This window comes from Ranitomeya variabilis, chromosome 6 (genome assembly GCF_051348905.1).
Source record: "Ranitomeya variabilis isolate aRanVar5 chromosome 6, aRanVar5.hap1, whole genome shotgun sequence".
Taxonomy (NCBI): domain Eukaryota; kingdom Metazoa; phylum Chordata; class Amphibia; order Anura; family Dendrobatidae; genus Ranitomeya; species Ranitomeya variabilis.
In genome coordinates, this window is record NC_135237.1 from 570,958,157 (window position 1) to 570,979,666 (window position 21,510).

General features: G+C 48.9%; 1 protein-coding gene across 1 annotated transcript in view; it reads right to left on the bottom strand.

Annotated features, from left to right (window-relative positions):
• Nucleotides 1-21,510, bottom strand: part of LOC143783341 (uncharacterized) — a 54,618-nt gene that overhangs the window by 12,649 nt on the left and 20,459 nt on the right. Inside the window, exons 8-14 of the mRNA XM_077271744.1 lie at nt 18,281-18,350; nt 15,254-15,390; nt 2,630-2,797; nt 2,435-2,558; nt 862-941; nt 705-774; nt 515-597 (exon numbers count right to left, since the gene is read on the bottom strand). Coding sequence (XP_077127859.1) covers nt 515-597; nt 705-774; nt 862-941; nt 2,435-2,558; nt 2,630-2,797; nt 15,254-15,390; nt 18,281-18,350 — 732 coding nt within the window. The remainder of the gene's footprint in view (nt 1-514; nt 598-704; nt 775-861; nt 942-2,434; nt 2,559-2,629; nt 2,798-15,253; nt 15,391-18,280; nt 18,351-21,510) is intronic.

Consider the following 21,510-nt stretch of genomic DNA (forward strand, 5'->3'; position numbering starts at 1 on the left):
ATTAGCCTCATGTGGTATTATAGAGAGTTAATTATAAGGGTAACACTGAAAAATCTCCCATAATTATCTATCATAGAAAAAATATTTCTGTAATTAGTTGTCATTTCAAAGAAATATATAAGTAATGCTCAAAGCAACATTTATACAAGATCCATGTCCAATGAACCGCAATAGCCAATAAACAGACATATATACAATAGTATTAACATAGAGAAAGTCACCCAAACAGAGGTGACAGCTCAATGGATCGCGTCATGGACTGTAAGGACCAATAGAACATAGGCAAGACATTTTTAGACGGTGTTTACCAGATTAAATGAGTCCAGCGGCAACACACACACACAGTCCACCGGCAACACACACACACAGTCCACCGGCAACACACACACACACACACAGTCCACCGGCAACACACACACACACACAGTCCACCGGCAACACACACACACAGTCCACCGGCAACACACACACACAGTCCACCGGCAACACACACAGATGTTATAGGGCCATCTACCTGCCGATTTCCCGGGACGTTGTGCTTTTGCTCTGGGCGGTCCTGGTAATACAGAGGACATCTCTCTGGGGGGCTTCTTTCATCTGTAGGAGACACAAAGTCCATCGTTTGCATGTGATGATAGGATGATGGGAGTTGTACATAGATGAAGCTCACACCAGGCTGTTACTTCACAAACAATGAGTCTTACGCGGCTGACCGTCCTCCGACTCTTCTTCTTCATCTATAACTTCGACCTTAATAGACATCAGATTTTCACTCTAAACAGAGGAGAAAAAAGATTGGTAAATGAAGTGCACATCCATCTCTTCGCATCTGCATTTCGGTGAGGGCTCAGCCCCATCTACCTGAGGACTCTCCTCTGCACGGTCCGGGGGACACTGAGGACGGGGACATCTCTCTGGGGGGCTTCTCCTCCGGGATCCATCTGGGGGACACACAGACACTCAGTGGTGGAGTCCATGGAGATCCGTCTCTCATCAGCTCCCGCTCCTGGACTCATCACCCCTTAGCCACATTTGCTGTATATTTTTGGCAGCTGTGCGCCCTTACTGTATGGCGCCTTCTCAGGAGGCATTTGGGAGGTTAGGAATGGGAGAGCGGGGTCCACTTCTGACGCCCATCGCACGCCATTCCTCTGCGATGGGGTCACACTGTCGTGTCTGACATGCTGGCACACCAGGAGATCCTGCATTATTGCAGTGTATTGTATGATCAATCAATATTCACATATGTACCACTAAGTCCTAACCTGCCTTTTATGCTGTGAGTCGGTTCCTTCCATGTTTAATTCAAAAGTATTTTTCAGCTGTTTTCTTATGCCAATTAGTCCTTTAACTAGACGATGGGGCGTTAAGTTTCCCCAGACTCGTCGCCCTCTCTGCGTGTAATTACGCCCCTGTGGACGTCGTCTCTTGCAGGCCATGGTATCACCAGTCTCCGCCAATCTCGCACATTCGCACGTCCCTATTCCGCAGCGTCGCGGCTCCTCTACAGACAGGTGTACGGCTCCCGGCTTCAGAGGTGCATGATGGAAAATGCAGGACTCGTACGTCAGCCGGAGTCTGCCCTACCGGTCCTACTAAGAGCGGCCATGAAGATTTCAGAGGCGCAATGACGCGCCTGAAGACAGCCACGCGCAAGGTTTGCACATAGCCTGCGATGGCGTCGACTCTTCATGAGTCCACAGGGGAGTAATAACCTGCAGAGGGACGACTAGTCTGGGGAAACTAACACCACACCACTAGTTAAATGCCTAATTAGCATAAGAAAAATGGAGGGGATACATCCATATTAAAAAAAAAAAAAAGTATTTAACGGACTAAGAGGATAAAAGGCCGGTTAGGAGGGGATGGGTGACATGTGAATGGGTCGGAGGCGTGGGCGACCTGACAGGTTCCCCTTAATATCGAACCTGCGGACAGTGCAAGCTTACACTACGCCGTCCTAGAATTCGCCAGAAGATACATAGTCCACAGTATGTTATGCAATCTGAGAGCAGCGTAATGTAGATGAAGAGGCAGAGACTCTGATTCCAGCCTTGTGTCACTTACTGGGCTGGGTTTTGATATTTCAATACAGTGTTTTATCAGCAGGAGATAATCACTACAGGACTAGTTGTCTCGTGCCTCCTAGTCCATCCCCGCCCCCACCGCTGATTGGCAGCTTTCTGCCTCAGGACAGAGAACACCATAAGCAGCCAATCAGTGTTGGGGGCGGGGTTACACCGGGCTCAGTATTCTGAGCTCTGCTAGATCTGCAGCAGAGAAAACTGATTGTTTCAAAATAACAGCACATAAGGGACATCGCTGGAATCAAGGTCTCAGCCCCTACATCATGCTGCACTCAGATAAAGTGTCTCAATGTGGACACCTGATGGCAGGCTAACACATACACGAACGCAGACAAGTCTCTTCTCACCTGGTGATGTGCGGGGCTGGTCGTCCTCCATCAAGACGTCCTCGTACAGATCCTTGTGTCCTTCTAGATACTCCCACTCCTCCATGGAGAAATACACGGCGACGTCCTGACACCTTATAGGAACCTGACAGACAATGATATCGTCATTACCCAGAATCCTCCAGTGCCGGCCTTGTATAATGTCCCAGCAGTCACCTCTCCGGTCAGCAGCTCAATGATCTTATTGGTCAGTTCTAGGATCTTCTTATTCCTCCTCTCATGTATCCGCGAGTGCGGGGGAGGATCTGTGATGAGGCTCCGCCCCCCTGACTTGTGGCTGCCTGGAGTCACACAGTCACTTGACGTCTTCACTAGTGTGTAATCCTGTGTGAGGAGAGAAACGTCACATTGTCCTTCCTGGATAATCATCACCTCCTCTTAAACCCACAGTCCCCTCATTATAGGGCACCGGTAATCAATGTATCACAGCCCGTCCCAGAGCATGTGTCACGGCTCCCGGGTGTAACGGCTGCGGGGAGAGCTGCACACAGCGGCAAGGGAGCTGAGCACAGCGCCGGGTGACTAACCAGGTCACAACCAGGACCTGAACCATGTGACAGAGTGGGAGGTGGTCGGGGACAGAGCCAGACGGAGGGGAGCAGAGAAGACGATGAACACAGGAGAGTAGTCAAACAAGCCTAGATCAGAGCCAGGAGACCACGAGGTACCAAAGGGGTGAGACAGGGGATTGTCAGAAGGGAAGCCAGAGGTCGGAAATCCAGAAGAGCGAACAAGCAGAGTAAAGTATGGAGAGCGAGGAAAACAACTGCAAACCGAGCAAACACTCCAGGGGTCAGGCACACAGACTAGAGGAAAGTATAGCTGACAGCGAATCCTAGTCTGGAGTGAGTATAAATACCCCTCCCGGATCGAAAGAGAGAACAGCAATATTAACCCTGAGAGAACAGGACATTAACCATGTCCTAACCATGACAGCCGAATAATCATCATCATTCTGACTGATGGGGGTGACAGCGTTACTCACAATTTGGTAGACCTCACAATTCTCTTAACACTGAACTGCTTCCCGACATAGGACGAACTAATACGCCCCACGCCGGGTCACAAAGTATGGAGCCGTCCCAGGCTGGAGAGCAGCACGACTGTATGCAGCAGTATTCCGGATACAGAACAAGAAAATATAGATTTCCTAAAAATAGAATTTTTATATGTATATTTGTAGGAAATCTATATTTTCTTGATGACTTGTTCTGTATCCAGACTACAGTTGCATATAGTGTGTATATATAAAACACCACACAATTCTGGCATATCATCACAGCGTTGGTAAAGAAATTACTTCTTACAGTAAAAGCCAAAAAAAAAAACAAAAAACAGATTGTGGGTTTTGTGTTTGGCACAACTCAAATGCAATAAATATAAGAAAGTCACTCTATACTGTATAAGTCCTATTGTACGTCCTCTTATTCTCAGAAGAGGCAATTTGCGCATTCTATATTGTATAGTGAGGGTTTTACAGCTATTTATTGCATTGGAATATATTAAACACAGATATAAGATCTATACATAAATACACTGCTCAAAAAAATAAAGAAATTAAGGAGAGAGCGCAGATAGAGGATAAAAGTGATGATTTGGGTGACAAGACGCGGTCGGTGCACTCAGCTTCAGAGGTTGTAGAATGTGAGAAGAAGCAATGGTCGCTGCAGACTCCCGCGGATGACAATGGGACAAACAAGGAAGGCGAAGACCGGGATTCTCAATGTTTCCGCGCTGACCACACACCATGGAAATGTTCTTGGAAGCTTTATTGTGCCGACGCGTTTCACGGCAATCTGCCACTTCCTCTGGGCCAAAGATTTCACAGTGTCTGTTTCCAGCAGTGGTTTATACAGAACCTTCATGGCATCACAATTACTAACACACCGCCATCACTTCCTGTGATAAAAATCTGAATACATAGTTATTAAGGTTGAAGGAAGACTAAGTCCATCTAGTTCACCCCATAGCCTAACCTAACATGCCCTAACATGTTGATCCAGAGGAAGGCAAAAAAACCCATGTGGCAAAGAGTAAGCTCCACATTGGGGAAAAAAATTCCTTCCCGACTCCACATACGGCAATCAGACTAGTTCCCTGGATCAACGCCTTATCCAGGAATCTAGTGTATATACCCTGTAACATTATACTTTTCCAGAAAGGTATCCAGTCCCCTCTTAAATTTAAGTAATGAATCACTCATTACAACATCATACGGCAGAGAGTTCCATAGTCTCACTGCTCTTACAGTAAAGAATCCGCGTCTGTTATTATGCTTAAACCTTCTTTCCTCCAGACGTAGAGGATGCCCCCTTGTCCCTGTCTCAGGTCTATGATTAAAAAGATCATCAGAAAGGTCTTTGTACTGTCCCCTCATATATTTATACATTAACATAAGATCACCCCTTAGTCTTCGTTTTTCCAAACTAAATAGCCCCAAGTGTAATAACCTATCTTGGTATTGCAGACCCCCCAGTCCTCTAATAACCTTGGTCGCTCTTCTCTGCACCCGCTCCAGTTCAGCTATGTCTTTCTTATACACCGGAGACCAGAACTGTGCACAGTATTCTAAGTGTGGTCGAACTAGTGACTTGTATAGAGGTAAAATTATGTTCTCCTCATGAGCATCTATGCCTCTTTTAATGCATCCCATTATTTTATTTGCCTTTGTAGCAGCTGCCTGACACTGGCCACTGAATATGAGTTTGTCATCCACCCATACACCCAGGTCTTTTTCATTGACAGTTTTGCCCAGAGTTTTAGAATTAAGCACATAGTTATACATCTTATTACTTCTGCCCAAGTGCATGACCTTACATTTATCCCCATTAAAGCTCATTTGCCATTTATCAGCCCAAGCTTCTAGTTTACATAAATCATCCTGTAATATAAAATTGTCCTCCCCTGTATTGATTACCCTGCAGTTTAGTGTCATCTGCAAATATTGAAATTCTACTCTGAATGACCCCTACAAGGTCATTAATAAATATGTTAAAAAGAAGAGGGCCCAATACTGACCCCTGTGGTACCCCACTGCTAACCGCAACCCAGTCCGAGTGTGCTCCATTAATAACCACCCTTTGTTTCCTATCCCTGAGCCAGCTATTAACCCACTTAAACATATTTTCCCCTATCCCCATTACTCTCATTTTATGTAACAACCTTTTGTGTGGCACCTTTTTGAATATTGGCACCGCATTTGCTATACGCCAGTCCTGTGGTACAGACCCTGTTATTATGGACTCTTTAAAGATTAAAAATAATGGTCTATCAATGACTGTACTTAGTTCCTGCAGTACTCGGGGGTGTATCCCATCCGGGCCCGGAGATTTGTCAATTTTAGTGATTTTTAGACGCCGCCGTACTTCCTGCTGGGTTAAGCAGGTGACATTTAATGGGGAATATTTATCACTAGTCATATTGTCTGCCATGGGATTTTCTTTTGTAAATACTGATGAAAAAAAGTCATTTAGCAGATTGGCTTTTTCCTCATCCTCATCCACCATTTCCCCCAGATTATTTTTAAGGGGGCCAACACTGTCATTTTTTAGTTTCTTACTATTTATGTAGTTAAAGAATATTTTGGGGTTATTTTTGCTCTCTCTGGCAATGAGTCTCTCTGTCTCAATCTTTGCTGCCTTGATTTGCTTTTTACAGAATTTATTTAATTTTCTGTATTTATTTAATGCCTCCTCACTACCTACTTCCTTTAATTCTCTATATTCTCTCTTTTTGTCCCTTATTGCGCCCCTTACAGCTCTATTTAGCCATATTGGTTTCCTCCCATTTCTAGTATGTTTATTCCCATACGGTATATACTGTGCACAGGTCCTATCCAGGATGCTAATAAATGTCTCCCATTTTCTTTGTGTAGTATTGTACCAAATGGCCACAAATGTACCAAAAAATCAGCCTCAACGAATAAGGAAAAATTGTACCTTATTAAAAGATTATGAGGAACAAAGCAAATGTCCGAGAGAGATTTTTAGAGCGTGAAAACCCCAAAAAACTAATGAAAAAAAGCATATTCAGAGGCAAATGGAATTTCACAAAGTAGATTAATACATGGGACAGAAAATACAAAGTCCACAGGGGAATTTTACCACTAATGTCACCACCACCTTCTCTGCCCAGAATCGCAGGAACATAATCCAGAAGCATTGGAAGGTTCTACTACATGACCCGTCTGTCAGAAGGTATCACCAACTACACCAGTGGTTGCCTTAGGAGGGCTCCGACACTGAAAAACAGTTCAGCCCCCAGCAGAATTAGGGATGGGGGAGTCAAAGAAGCCCCTAATGCCGGAATCAGCCCCTCACAGAAGCCTCCAAGAGGTTCCTGCAAATGTAAAAACAACAAATGCCTGTGCTGCCTGTGGATCAGTGATAATGGGAAGACTCCAATAATGATAGGGAGAGAGTAGATGACATTAATTATTAATTACCATGCCAATCCAGTGTTATTTATCTGGTTGATTGTTGCTGTGGGAACCAATATGTGGGACGCACCACACGGCCTCTACATGTAAGGATGAACTCACAGAGACATCATCTCCAAAGGGAAAAACACGGGAACAAAGCCCCGATACGAGTGACCCCGATAGATCGTGTCCCAGCGGACCCCCCAAATACATGACAGGAAGTGTATTGGATCTACAAACTGGAGACTGCCCATCCTAAGGACTTCATGAGCTGGTAGATCTGTTCTGATAAGAGATCCTTTATGGTTCTTGTCCCTAGTGGCCCCGGCGGATCTCCGGATCACACATCCATCCCCAGAAATGGAGACTTTGAATGGGAAGTCTTTGGGGTTCTGCCTTGCCCAAAACCTATGGCTTCCAGTCTAGCCATTTTATTTTTATAAAATCTTAACACATTTTGATGATAGGTTTTATATATGGTTTTAAATCAAAAATGGATTGTTTAGAGGTTGAATGTGCTTTATCAGAGGTTCTGTATTGATGTAAAGATACTGTGACTGTCGGGTGATATCTTGAAGACTGAAGTTGTAGGTGGATCGTGCGTTTCATCAGAGTGTAGATTTTGAGATAAAGTCATAGTAACTGGTGTGTGACCTTCTGACCCTAGAGGGGCGTTCTCATAGGAAGTGATGGCGGTGTGTTAGTAATTGTGATGCCATGAAGGTTCTGTATAAACCACTGCTGGAAACAGACACTGTGAAATCTGTGGCCCCGAGGAAGTGGAAGATTGCCACGAAACGCGTCGGCACAATAAAGTTTTCAAGAATATTTCCATTGTGTGTTGTCAGCGCAGATACATTGAGAATCCCGGTCTTCGCCTTCCTTGTTTGTCACAAAAAAATAAAGGGAACACTTAAACAACAGAATCTAACTCCAAGTAAATCAAACTTCTGTGAAATCAAACTGTCCACTTAGGAAGCAACACTGACTTAGAATCAATGTCACATGCTGTTGTGCAAATGGAATAGACAGATGGAAATTATTGGTAATTATCAAGACACCCTCAATAAAGGAGTGGTTCTGCAGGTGGGGACGACAGACCACATCTCAGTACAATGCTTTCTGGCTGATGTTTTGGTCACTTTTGAATGTTGGTTGTGCTTTCACACTCGTGGTAGCATGAGACGGACTCGACAACCCAAAGTGGCTCAGGTAGTGCAGCTCATCCAGGATGGCACATCAATGCGAGCTGTGGCAAGAAGGTTTGCTGTGTCTGTCAGCGTAGTGTCCAGAGGCTGGAGGTGCTACCAGGAGACAGGCCAGTACACCAGGAGACGTGGAGGGGGCCGTAGGAGGGCAACAACCCAGCAGCAGGACCGCTACCTCAGCCTTTGTGCAAGGAGGAACAGGAGGAGCACTGCCAGAGCCCTGCAAAATGACCTCCAGCAGGCCACAAATGTGCATGTGTCTGCACAAATGGTTAGAAACCGACTCCATGAGGATGGTCTGAGATCCCGACGTCCACAGATGGGGGTTGTGCTCACAGCCCAACACTGTCCAGGACACTTGGCATTTGTCACAGAACACTAGGATTGGCAAATTCGCCACTGGCGCCCTGTGCTCTTCACAGATGAAAGCAGGTTCACACTGAGCACATGTGACAGATGTGGCAGAGTCTGAAGACGCCGTGGAGAGCGATCTGCTGCCTGCCACATCCTTCAGCATGGCCGGTTTGGCAGTGGGTCAGTAATGGTGTGGGGTGGCATTTCTTTGGAGGGTCACACAGCCCTCCATGTGCTCGCCAGAGGTAGCCGGACTGCCATTAGGTACCGAGATGACATCCTCAGACCCCTTGTGAGACCATATGCTGGTGCGGTTGGCCCTGGGTTCCTCCTAATGCAGGACAATGCCAGACCTCATGTGGCTGGAGTGTGTCAGCAGTTCCTGCAAGATGAAGGCATTGAAGCTATGGACTGGCCCGCCCATTCCCCAGACCTGAATCCGATTGAACACATCTGGGACATCATGTCTCGCTCCATCCACCAACGTCATGTTGCACCACAGACTGTCCAGGAGTTGGCGGATGCTTTAGTCCAGGTCTGGGAGGAGATCCCTCAGGAGACCTGCCGCCGCCTCATCAGGAGCATGCCCAGGCGTTGTAGGGAGGTCATACAGGCACGTGGAGGCCACACACACTACTGAGCATCATTTCCTTGTCTTGAAGCATTTCCACTGAAGTTGGATCAGCCTGTAATTTCATTTTCCACTTTGATTTTGAGCATCATTCCAACTCCAGACCTCTGTGGGATATTAGTTATGTCTGACATTGATCATTTTTATGTTATATTGTTCTCAAAACATTCCACTATGCAATGAATAAAGATTTACAACTGGAATATTTCATTCAGTGATATCTAGGATGTGGGATTTTAGTGTTCCCTTTATTTTTTTTGAGCAGTGTAGTTATACACACCTTATATGTATACTGAAGGAAAAATGAAAGACATGTCACGTCACAGTGACAAAAGAAATTGGAATAAAAGTTCATTACTTTTTAAAATGTGAAACATAAAACTCAGTTTAGCACGGCCATAAAGGCCCGATCCTGCAGATCAGCCATCAGGTTATTTTAACCCCTTAGTGAACGAGCCGACTTTGACCTTAACATCCAGGCTACAATGCATCCCACTGTGATTCTGACATTGTTTTTACATGAATTATTGTACTTCATGATAGTGGTAACATTACTTTGATATGACTTGTGTTTGTGAAAATATCAGAAATTTGCTGAAAAATTTAGCAATTTTCAAAGTTTTAATTATTATGCCCTTAAATCAGAGATATGTCACACAAAATAGTTAATAAATAACATTCCCACATGTCTACTTTACATCAGCACAATTTTTGAAAATTAAATTCTTTTTGTTAGGAAGTTAGAAGTCAACCAGCAATTTCTCATTTTTACAACAAAATTTACAAAACCATTTTCTAAAATGTATTTTTTAGGGACCACCTCACATTTAGTGACTTTGGGGGGCCTATAGGACAGAAAATACCCAAAAGTGCCACCCTTCTAAAAACTGCTCCGCACCCCCCAAGGTGCTCAAAACCACATTCAAGAAGTTTATTAACCCTTCCGATGCTAAACAGGAGCTAAAGCAATGTGGAAGGGAAAAAAAATGAACATTTAAGGTTTTTTCCACAAAAATTTTACTTTAGGTCCAAATTTGCTAGTTTTACAAAGTTAACAAGAGAAAATGGACCCTAAAGTTTGTTGTGCAATTTCTCCTGAGCATGTCGATACCCCGTATGTGGGGATAAACCACTGTTTGGGTGCATGGCAGAGCTCGGAAGGGAAGGAGCGCCGTTTGACTTTTTGAATGCAAAAATGGATGGAATTGAGATTGGAGGCCATGTTGCGTTTGGAGAGCCCCTGATTTGCCTAAACAGTGGAAACCCCCCACAAGTGACACCATTTTGAAAACTAGACCACCTAAGGAACTTATCTAGATGTGTCATGAGCACCTGGAACCCCCGAGCACTTCACTGAAGTTTATAACGTAGAGCTCTGAAAGGGAAAAAAACAAAACACATTTTACCCACAAAAATGTAATTTTAGCCCCAAAGTTTATATTTTAACAAGGTTAACAGGAGAAAATGGAATAAATAAAAAAAAAAAAAAACTTGTTGTGCAATTTGTCCTGAGTACACCGATACTCCATGTGTGGGGGTAAACAACTGTTTGGAAGCACAGCAGGGCTCGGAAAGGAGGAAGGAGTGACGTTTTGGAAAGCAGACTGATGGAATGGTCTGCGGACGTCATGTCGCGTTTGGAGAGCCTGATGTGCCAAACGGTGAATAACCCCACAAGTGACCCCATTCCGGAAACTACAGCCCTCAAGGATTTTATCCAGGGGTACAGTGAGCATTTTGAACCCACAAGCACTACACAGAATTTGATAATACACACGTGATCAAAATTGTTGGTCCCCCTCGTTTAACCCCCTCACCCCCAGAGCTTTTTCCGTTTTTTCGTTTTCGTTTTTCACTCCCCACCTTCCCAGAGCCATAACTTTTTTATTTTTCTGTCAATTTGGCCATGTGAGGGCTTATTTTTTGCGGGACGAGTTGTACTTTTGAACGACATCATTGGTTTTACCATGTCGTGTACTAGAAAACAGGAAAAAAATTCCAAGTGCGGTGAAATTGCAAAAAAAGTGCAGTCCCACACTTGTTTTTTGCTTGCCTATTTTGCTAGGTTCACTAAATGGTAAAACTGACCTGCCATTGTGATTCTCCAGGTCATTACGAGTTCATAGACATCTAACATGACTAGGTTATTTTTTACCTAAGTGGTGAAAAAAAATTCCAAACTTTGCTAAAAAAAAAAAATAAAAAAAAAATATTGCGCCATTTTCCGATACTCGTAGCGTCTCCATTTTTCGTGATCTGGGGTCAGGTGAGGGCTTATTTTTTGCGTGCCGAGCTGACGTTTTTAATGATAGCATTTTGGTGCAGATACGTTCTTTTGATCGCCCGTTACAGCATTTTAATGCAAATCGCGGCGACCAAAAAAACGTAATTCTGGCGTTTCGATTTTTTTTCTCATTACGCCGTTTAGCGATCAGGTTAATGCTTTTCTTTTTTGCGATTCTGAACGTGGCGATACCAAATATGTGTAGGTTTGATTTTTTTTTATTGATTTATTTTGATTGGGGCGAAAGGGGGGTGATTTAAACTTTTATGTTTTTTTTTCCACATTTTTTAAAACTTTTTTTTTTTTACTTTTGCCATGCTTCAATAGCCTCCATGGGAGGCTAGAAGCAGGCACAGCCCGATCGGCTCTGCTACATAACAGCGATCATCAGATCGCTGTTATGTAGCAGAAATACAGGTGTGCTGTGAGCGCCGACCACAGGGTGGCGCTCACAGCTGCCGGGGATCTGTAACCATAGAGGTCTCAAGGAACTCTATGGTTACCTTCCTGATGCATCGCCGACCCCCGATCATGTGACGGGGGTCGGCGATGACGTCATTTCCGGCCGCCCGGCCGGATGCGGTAGTTAAATGCCGCTGTCTGCGTTTGACAGCGGCATTTAACTAGTTAATAGGCGCGGGCAGATCGCGATTCTGCCCGCGCCTATTGCGGGCACATGTCAGCTGTTCAAAACAGCTGACATGTCCCTGCTTTGATGTGGGCTCACCGCGGAGCCCTGCATCAAAGCAGGGGAGCTGACATCGGACGGTATAGTACGTCCGATGTCGGTAAGGGGTTAATGACAAAACCCACAATGGTCACAGAAATAACCTGAATCTGACAAAAGTAATAAATAAAAGATTTATGAAAATGAACAGATGAAAGTCCACCATGGTTCCACACAATTTAAAAAAAAATAAAACTCATGAAATCGGCCTGGACAGAAATGATGGCACCCATGTAACGAATGTGACACAAGGGACATGTTAGATCATTGTGTGTCCACTAACCAGTATCACAGGGGTCTACAGTCCTGGAATCAGTGAGGGGCCGGTATATAGGGCTACAGATACTCACTGTGCTGTTTGGTGACATGGTGGGTATCACACTCAACATGGACCAGAGGAAGCGAAGGAAAGAGTTGTCTCCGGAGATTAGAAAGAAATTTATAGACAAACATGTTACAGGTAAAAGTTATAAGACATCTCCAAGCAGCTTGATGTTCCTGTGACTACAGTTACACATATTATTCAGAAATGTAAGATCCTGGGAGTATAGCCAACCTCCCTGTATGTGGCCACAGGAGGGAAATTGATGACAAATCAAAGACGGATAATACGAATGGTAACAAAAGAGCCAGAAAAACTTCTAAACAGATTAAAGGTGAACTTACAGCTCAAGGAACATCAGTGTCAGATCGCACCATCCGTCGTTGTATGAGCCAAAGTGGACTTCATGGGAGATGACCAAGGAGGACACCATTGTTGGAAAAAATCATAAAAAAGCCAGAGTGGAATTTGCCAAACTGCATATTGACAAGCGACAAAGCTTTGGGAGAATGTCCTCTGGACAGAGGAGACAAAAATAGAACTTTTTGGCAAGGCACAGCAGCTCTATGTTCACAGACGGAAAAATGAAGCCCATCAAGAAAAGAACACTGTCCCTACTGTGAAACATGGAGGAGGCTCTGTTATGTTCTGGGGCTGCTTTGCTGCATCTGGCACAGGGTGTCTAGAATCTGTGCAGGGTACAATGAAATCTCAAGACTATCAAGGGATTCTAGAGAGAAATGTGCTGCCCAATGTCAGGGAGCTTGGTCTTAGTCACAGGTCATGGGTCTTGCAACAGGATAATGACCCAAAACACACAGCTAAAAACACCCAAGAATGGCTAAGAGGAAAACATTGGACTATTCTGAAGTGGCTTCTATGAGCCCTGACCTAAATCCTATCGAGCATCTTTGGAAAGAGCTGAAACATGCCGTCTGGAAAAGGCAACCTTCACACACGGGACAACGGGAGCAGTTTGCTCTTGGGGAGTGGGCGAAGATACCTGTCAGAGGAGAGAAGTCTCAATGACAGTTACAGGAATCGTTTGATTGCAGTGCTTGCCTCAAAAGGTTGTGCAACAAAATATTAAGTTAAAGGAACCATCATTTCTGTCCAGGCCGATTTCATGAAGTTTATTTTTTTTTAAATTCTGTGGAAGCATGGCTGAAAAGCAATGTCTGACTCATCTGTTCATATCATAGTTTTATTTATATGTTATTAATTTTGTCAGATTCAAGTTATTTCTGTGACCATTGTGGGTTTTTCTGCCATTAAACGAGGGGGGCCAACCTTTTTAGGCATGCACAGATCTGTTGTCGCCCACACTTGTGCACTACAAAAACGTTGAAAACGATAGGACACCGCTGGAACACAGACCAGTCTACCGCTGGAACACAGACCAGTCTAAAGTGACTCCATGTGCCTCATAAGAGAGTGGTCGGGGTTTTGTCTGAATCGCAGTTGTGAGGAATTTACACGGAAACTCCGATATAAGAGCTCAGCGGAGAGAGCAGGATAAATGCGAGCTGAGACTTTAGATTTTTGGGAGGTAGAATGAACAAATAGACAGCAGTACAAAAATAGTTCTTATTTTTAATTTTCGCTCTGTTCACTGTGCGGTATAAGTGACAGGGTGGATTTATTCTTTGGGTCAGAGCAATTACAGCAATACCAGATTTATATAGGTTTCTTTTAGGTTTTGCTACTTTATAAAAAGTGGGATTTTTTGTCGCCAAATTTTTCAGACACAGAATGAACAAAAACCAGCAATTCAGTTATTGTTTTTATTTTTCTGAGCCACACACTATGCGGTAAAAGTGATAAGACCAATTTGTTCGTTGGGTCGGTGCGATTACAGCGATACAAGTTTTTTTATGGTTTGCCATTTTTACACACTAAAACAGTATTTTAGTGAAATGAATTTATTTTTGCATCGTCCAATTCTGAGAGCTGCAACTTTTATTTTTGTACGGAATGAGCCCCATAAGATTGTCTTTTGCGGGGCGGTTTGGCATCATATTTTGTTTACATATGACTTTTTGATCGCTTTTTATTCACTTTTGTGTGAGTCACTGACGAAAAAGCGACATTTTTTGCGAGTTATTTAGTTTATTTTATGGCGTTCGTGCTGGTTTTATAGGGCGGGTCGTTACGGACGAGGCGATTCCAATTATGTGTACTTTTTTTTATTATTGTTATCAGAAATGTTATGTTTTAAGTGGCGAAACTAATTTTAGCGATTTGTGTGCACATATTTTTGTGGGTTTTTTTTTTTTTTTTTAACTCTTTTACAGGTTGCAGGTTCCGATGGTTACTTAGGGGGGGTCTTGTGACAACCATATAACTTAAATATTGTTGGCACGATTGACAGCGATACTTATGGGTTAATCAGCCTCAATCGGATGCAAAAACGGTCGAGTCCGGTACTTCAGGGTGTCAGCCGTCATGTACAGCTGACACCAGTGGGAACCGCTGATATTCGCTTATTCCTCTGCACCATTAATGGCGGTGCTGAGGAATAAGTAATGACCGCTGTTAAAAGTTGTATCAGCGGTAGTTAAGGGGTTAACCCCACCGTGAACATCGTAATAACAATATCCTTCCCAGAAACAATTGTTGCATTTATTTTATTTTTTTTTCACCCCACTTGTCATTTTTTCCCGTTTTTCTGATCATTGTATGGTAAATTAATGATGTCATTGAAAACGTCACTTTTCCAGAGACACCGTCCCTGATAACAAAATAACAATAGAACTTTCTGGCTATAATAGGAATAAAAACACAAAAACAATCACTGTCCGCGCCCTCGGGGTTAATGTGAGAACAGACCTCACCTCTCCGGTCAGCAGGTAGACCATCTCCATGGTGAAGTTCAGCAGCCTCTTGGTGATCTCATTCTTGTTCATCCTCGGTGGGTCGTTCATCAGGATAACAATACAAGACGTCTGCAGAGATCGCGCCTCGCAGACACCTGCATGAAGGAACACAAAGAACACGACCTACTGAAGGTTATTCCCAAAAACCAAATCCCCATCAATAACATGGGAGGACACTTGATCACTGGGGGGAGGGGACCCCCAGAAGAGAGCTCTGCAGCCCCGACACATGCAGCGAGATGCACACGCGGGGCCTCCACTACATAAATTGTTCAGGGTACTACTGTGCGTAGCGCTCCGCTTTACCTGCCAGTCTCATAGACAATGAATGATGCAGAGGCAGAGCATGTGCATTCACACCAACTCAGCAGAGCCCCGCACCAGGATTGCTGGGGGTCCGACCACTCATACCTTCAGTAACTGGCAGGTTATCCCCTACACTAATGATAAAAGACCAACATACCGATCGCAGCAGTGCACAGCACGGAACACGGGGAAAACACACACAGAAACAAAGGCACCAGAGAGGAGCGCGCGGGGGGAGGGAAAGCACCACAGAGGAGCACGCGCGGGGCAAGGAAAGCACCACAGAGGCGCGGGGGAGGGAAAGCACCACAGAGGAGCAGCGCGCGGAGGGGGGGGAAGCACCACAGAGGAGCAGCGCGCGGGGGGGGGGGGAAGCACCACAGAGGAGCAGCGCGCGGGGGGGGGGGGGAAGCACCACAGAGGAGCAGCGCGCGGGGGGGGGGGGGGGAAGCACCACAGAGGAGCAGCGCGCGGGGGGGGGGGGAAGCACCACAGAGGAGCAGCGCGCGGGGGAGGGAAAGCACCACAGAGGAGCAGGGGGGGAAAGCACCACAGAGGAGCGGCGGGGGGGGGGAAAGCACCACAGAGGAGCAGCGCGCGGGGGGGGAAAGCACCACAGAGGAGCAGCGCGCGGGGGGGGGGGGAAGCACCACAGAGGAGCAGCGCGCGGGGGAGGGAAAGCACCACAGAGGAGCAGCGAGCGGGGGAGGGAAAGCACCACAGAGGAGCAGCGCGCGGGGGAGGGAAAGCACCACAGAGGAGCGGGGGGGGGAAAGCACCACAGAGGAGCGGGGGGGGGGGGGAAAGCACCACAGAGGAGCGGGGGGGGGGGGGGGAAGCACCACAGAGGAGCAGCGCGCGGGGGGGGGGAAAGCACCACAGAGGTGCAGCGCGCGGGGGGGGGAAAGCACCACAGAGGTGCAGCGCGCGGGGGGGGGAAAAGCACCACAGAGGTGCAGCGCGCGGGGGGGGGAAAAGCACCACAGAGGTGCAGCGCGCGGGGGGGGGAAAAGCACCACAGAGGTGCAGCGCGCGGGGGGGGAAAAGCACCACAGAGGTGCAGCGCGCGGGGGGGGAAAAGCACCACAGAGGTGCAGCGCGCGGGGGGGGAAAAGCACCACAGAGGTGCAGCGCGCGGGGGGGGAAAAGCACCACAGAGGAGCAGCGCGCGGGGGAGGGAAAGCACCACAGAGGAGCAGCGCGCGGGGGAGGGAAAGCACCACAGAGGAGCAGCGCGCGGGGGAGGGAAAGCACCACAGAGGAGCAGCGCGCGGGGGAGGGAAAGCACCACAGAGGAGCAGCGCGCGGGGGAGGGAAAGCACCACAGAGGAGCAGCGCGCGGGGGAGGGAAAGCACCACAGAGGAGCAGCGCGCGGGGGAGGGAAAGCACCACAGAGGAGCAGCGCGCGGGGGAGGGAAAGCACCACAGAGGAGCAGCGCGCGGGGGAGGGAAAGCACCACAGAGGAGCAGCGCGCGGGGGAGGGAAAGCACCACAGAGGAGCAGCGCGCGGGGGAGGGAAAGCACCACAGAGGAGCAGCGCGCGGGGGAGGGAAAGCACCACAGAGGAGCAGCGCGCGGGGGAGGGAAAGCACCACAGAGGAGCAGCGCGCGGGGGAGGGAAAGCACCACAGAGGAGCAGCGCGCGGGGGAGGGAAAGCACCACAGAGGAGCAGCGCGCGGGGGAGGGAAAGCACCACAGAGGAGCAGCGCGCGGGGGAGGGAAAGCACCACAGAGGAGCAGCGCGCGGGGGAGGGAAAGCACCACAGAGGAGCAGCGCGCGGGGGAGGGAAAGCACCACAGAGGAGCAGCGCGCGGGGGAGGGAAAGCACCACAGAGGAGCAGCGCGCGGGGGAGGGAAAGCACCACAGAGGAGCAGCGCGCGGGGGAGGGAAAGCACCACAGAGGAGCAGCGCGCGGGGGAGGGAAAGCACCACAGAGGAGCAGCGCGCGGGGGAGGGAAAGCACCACAGAGGAGCAGCGCGCGGGGGAGGGAAAGCACCACAGAGGAGCAGCGCGCGGGGGAGGGAAAGCACCACAGAGGAGCAGCGCGCGGGGGAGGGAAAGCACCACAGAAGAGCAGCGCGCGGGGGAGGGAAAGCACCACAGAGGAGCAGCGCGCGGGGGAGGGAAAGCACCACAGAAGAGCAGCGCGCGGGGGAGGGAAAGCACCACAGAAGAGCAGCGCGCGGGGGAGGGAAAGAACCTCCAGTGCCCCCCACACCGCTGACCTCCCACAGCCCCCATGTATCTCCAGTGCCCCCCACAGCCCCCATGTATCTCCAGTGCCCCCCACAGCCCCCCATGTATCTCCAGTGCCCCCCACAACGCTGACCTGCCACAACCCCCATGTATCTCCAGTGCCCCCCACAGCCCCCATGTATCTCCAGTGCCCCCCACACCACTGACCTCCCACAGCCCCCATGTATCTCCAGTGCCCCCCACACCGCTGACCTCCCACAGCCCCCATGTATCTCCAGTGCCCCCCACACCGCTGACCCCCCACAGCCCCCATGTATCTCCAGTGCCCCCCACACCGCTGACCTCCCACAGCCCCCATGTATCTCCAGTGCCCCCCACACCGCTGACCCCCCACAGCCCCCATGTATCTCCAGTGCCCCCCACACCGCTGACCCCCCACAGCCTCCATGTATCTCCAGTGCCCCCCACACCACTGACCTCCCACAGCCCCCAGGTATCTCCGCTCCCGCAGCTGCTGCGCTCCTCTTCCCGCCCCTCTCACCTCCGGCTCCTCAGGACGTCACGTGATCCGCCCGCTGCTGATCGCCTTTCACCTGCTGCTCATCTTCTTTACAGCGGAACAGCTGAAGGACCTGTGATGACGTCACCAGGTGAGGGGGCGGGGCTCAACATTAGGGAGGAGCCGTGCTGGCGGTCATGTGACGGGAGGGGCGGAGATTCTGCGCAGTTCTATTGCGCTGAGTAGACTTGCTGGGACGTTTAGTTCTCTCCTCCGTTCTTCTGCTCTTCTCGTTTTCCTCCCGGTCTTCCCGCCGCCAATTCTCGGTTTCTCCTCTGTACGAGGCTCGGTATCTGTGGTTCTGTCCCCGCAGTGAGAGGAATGGTGGAAGTAGAAGCGGCTCCCGGACCAGATGCGGCCGTGACACGTCCGTGCGGGGAGCAGTGCGGGTGATTTCAGTGGACCAAAACGCATCTGTTCCTATTGCTGCGTTCACACCTGGCTTTTTTCCTGCGTTTTCTCTGCGTTTTTCAGCTGTGTATTACAGTGCCGGCTCTGAGCTTTCCCACATGTCCTCACAGCTCAGTTATTTGTCTTGCGACACTTTACGGCGTTTTTTTCAGCGTTTTTCAGCCATTGATGGTAACGTGCAGTGACATCACGCAGGGCTCAGGTTTTGCTGCTGTTTTTGTGCCAAATCCTGATGACGTAGATTCTGATCTGTTTTGTTACTAAACGTTCTCAGCAGCTCGCACGAAATACCGAGGTAGCGGGAGAAGACGCCGGAAAAACACAAAAAAAAACCAAAACAAGCAAAACCTGTTTGTTTTCTGCACCTTCTTTACTGGTAAGAGAGCAGGTTGTTCTGTAGAAAAAAAGCAGCAGAAGCGCCCGTGTGAACACCGCCGAGGTCGCCATGACCAGGGCCGGCAGCAGTCTGGGGCAGCGGGGTCTCACACCGTCCGGGGCAGCGGGGTCTCACACCGTCCGGGGCAGCGGGGTCTCACACCGTCCGGGGCAGCGGGGTCTCACACCGTCCGGGGCAGCGGGGTCTCACACCGTCCGGGGCAGCGGGGTCTCACACCGTCCGGGGCAGCGGGGTCTCACACCGTCCGGGGCAGCGGGGTCTCACACCGTCCGGGGCAGCGGGGTCTCACACCGTCCGGGGCAGCGGGGTCTCACACCGTCCGGGGCAGCGGGGTCTCACACCGTCCGGGGCAGCGGGGTCTCACACCGTCCGGGGCAGCGGGGTCTCACACCGTCCAGATCACTGCTCCAATATAGATAATAATCCCGGAGCCGCCGCCGCATGAAGGATCAATCCCAGCGTGAGGCCACCGACTCCATCACCGACTGCTCCGAACACTGCACTATTCCAAAAGGTTCAGTTCAATCACAGAGGTTACAAGTAAAAAATACTACAGTGGGAAGCGTCAGAGTGGGGACGTGAAGAGTGGGGACGTGTAGAGAGGGGACGTGAAGAGTGGGGACGTGTAGAGAGGGGACGTGTAGAGTGGGGACATGTAGAGAGGGAACATGTAGAGAGGGAACATGTAGAGAGTAGAGAGGGGACATGTACAGAGGGGACATGTAGAGAGGGGACATGTAGAGAGGGGACATGTACAGAGGGGACATGTAGAGAGGGGACATGTACAGAGGGGACATGTAGAGTGGGAACATGTAGAGAGGGGACATGTACAGAGGGGACATGTAGAGAGGGGACATGTACAGAGGGGACATGTAGAGTGGGAACATGTAGAGAGGGGACATGTACAGAGGGGACATGTAGAGAGGGGACATGTAGAGTGGGGACATGTAGAGAGGGGACATGTAGAGAGGGGACATGTAGAGAGGGGACATGTAGAGAGGGGACATGTAGAGAGGGGACATGTACAGAGGGGACATGTAGAGTGGGGACATGTAGAGTGGGGACATGTACAGAGGGGACATGTACAGAGGGGACATGTACAGAGGGGACATGTACAGAGGGGACATGTACAGAGGGGACATGTAGAGAGGGGACATGTAGAGTGGGGACATGTAGAGTGGGGACATGTAGAGAGGGGACATGTACAGAGGGGACATGTAGAGTGGGGACATGTAGAGTGGGGACATGTAGAGTGGGGACATGTAGAGTGGGGACATGTAGAGTGGGGACATGTACAGAGGGGACATGTAGAGTGGGGACATGTAGAGAGGGGACATGTACAGAGGGGACATGTAGAGTGGGGACATGTAGAGAGGGGACATGTACAGAGGGGACATGTAGAGTGGGGACATGTAGAGAGGGGACATGTAGAGAGGGGACATGTAGAGAGGGGACATGTAGAGAGGGGACATGTAGAGAGGGGACATGTAGAGAGGGGACATGTAGAGTGGGGACATGTACAGAGGGGACATGTAGAGTGGGGACATGTAGAGTGGGGACATGTAGAGAGGGGACATGTAGAGTGGGGACATGTAGAGAGGGGACATGTAGAGTGGGGACATGTAGAGAGGGGACATGTAGAGTGGGGACATGTAGAGAGGGGACATGTAGAGAGGGGACATGTAGAGAGGGGACATGTAGAGAGGGGACATGTAGAGAGGGGACATGTAGAGTGGGAACATGTACAGAGGGGACATGTAGAGAGGGGACATGTACAGAGGGGACATGTACAGAGGGGACATGTAGAGTGGGGACATGTAGAGAGGGGACATGTAGAGAGGGGACATGTACAGAGGGGACATGTACAGAGGGGACATGTAGAGAGGGGACATGTAGAGAGGGGACATGTAGAGTGGGGACATGTAGAGTGGGGACATGTAGAGTGGGAACATGTACAGAGGGGACATGTAGAGAGGGGACATGTACAGAGGGGACATGTAGAGTGGGGACATGTAGAGAGGGGACATGTAGAGAGGGGACATGTACAGAGGGGACATGTACAGAGGGGACATGTAGAGAGGGGACATGTACAGAGGGGACATGTAGAGTGGGGACATGTAGAGAGGGGACATGTAGAGTGGGGACATGTAGAGTGGGGACATGTACAGAGGGGACATGTAGAGTGGGGACATGTAGAGAGGGGACATGTACAGAGGGGACATGTAGAGTGGGGACATGTAGAGAGGGGACATGTAGAGAGGGGACATGTACAGAGGGGACATGTAGAGTGGGGACATGTAGAGTGGGGACATGTACAGAGGGGACATGTAGAGTGGGGAC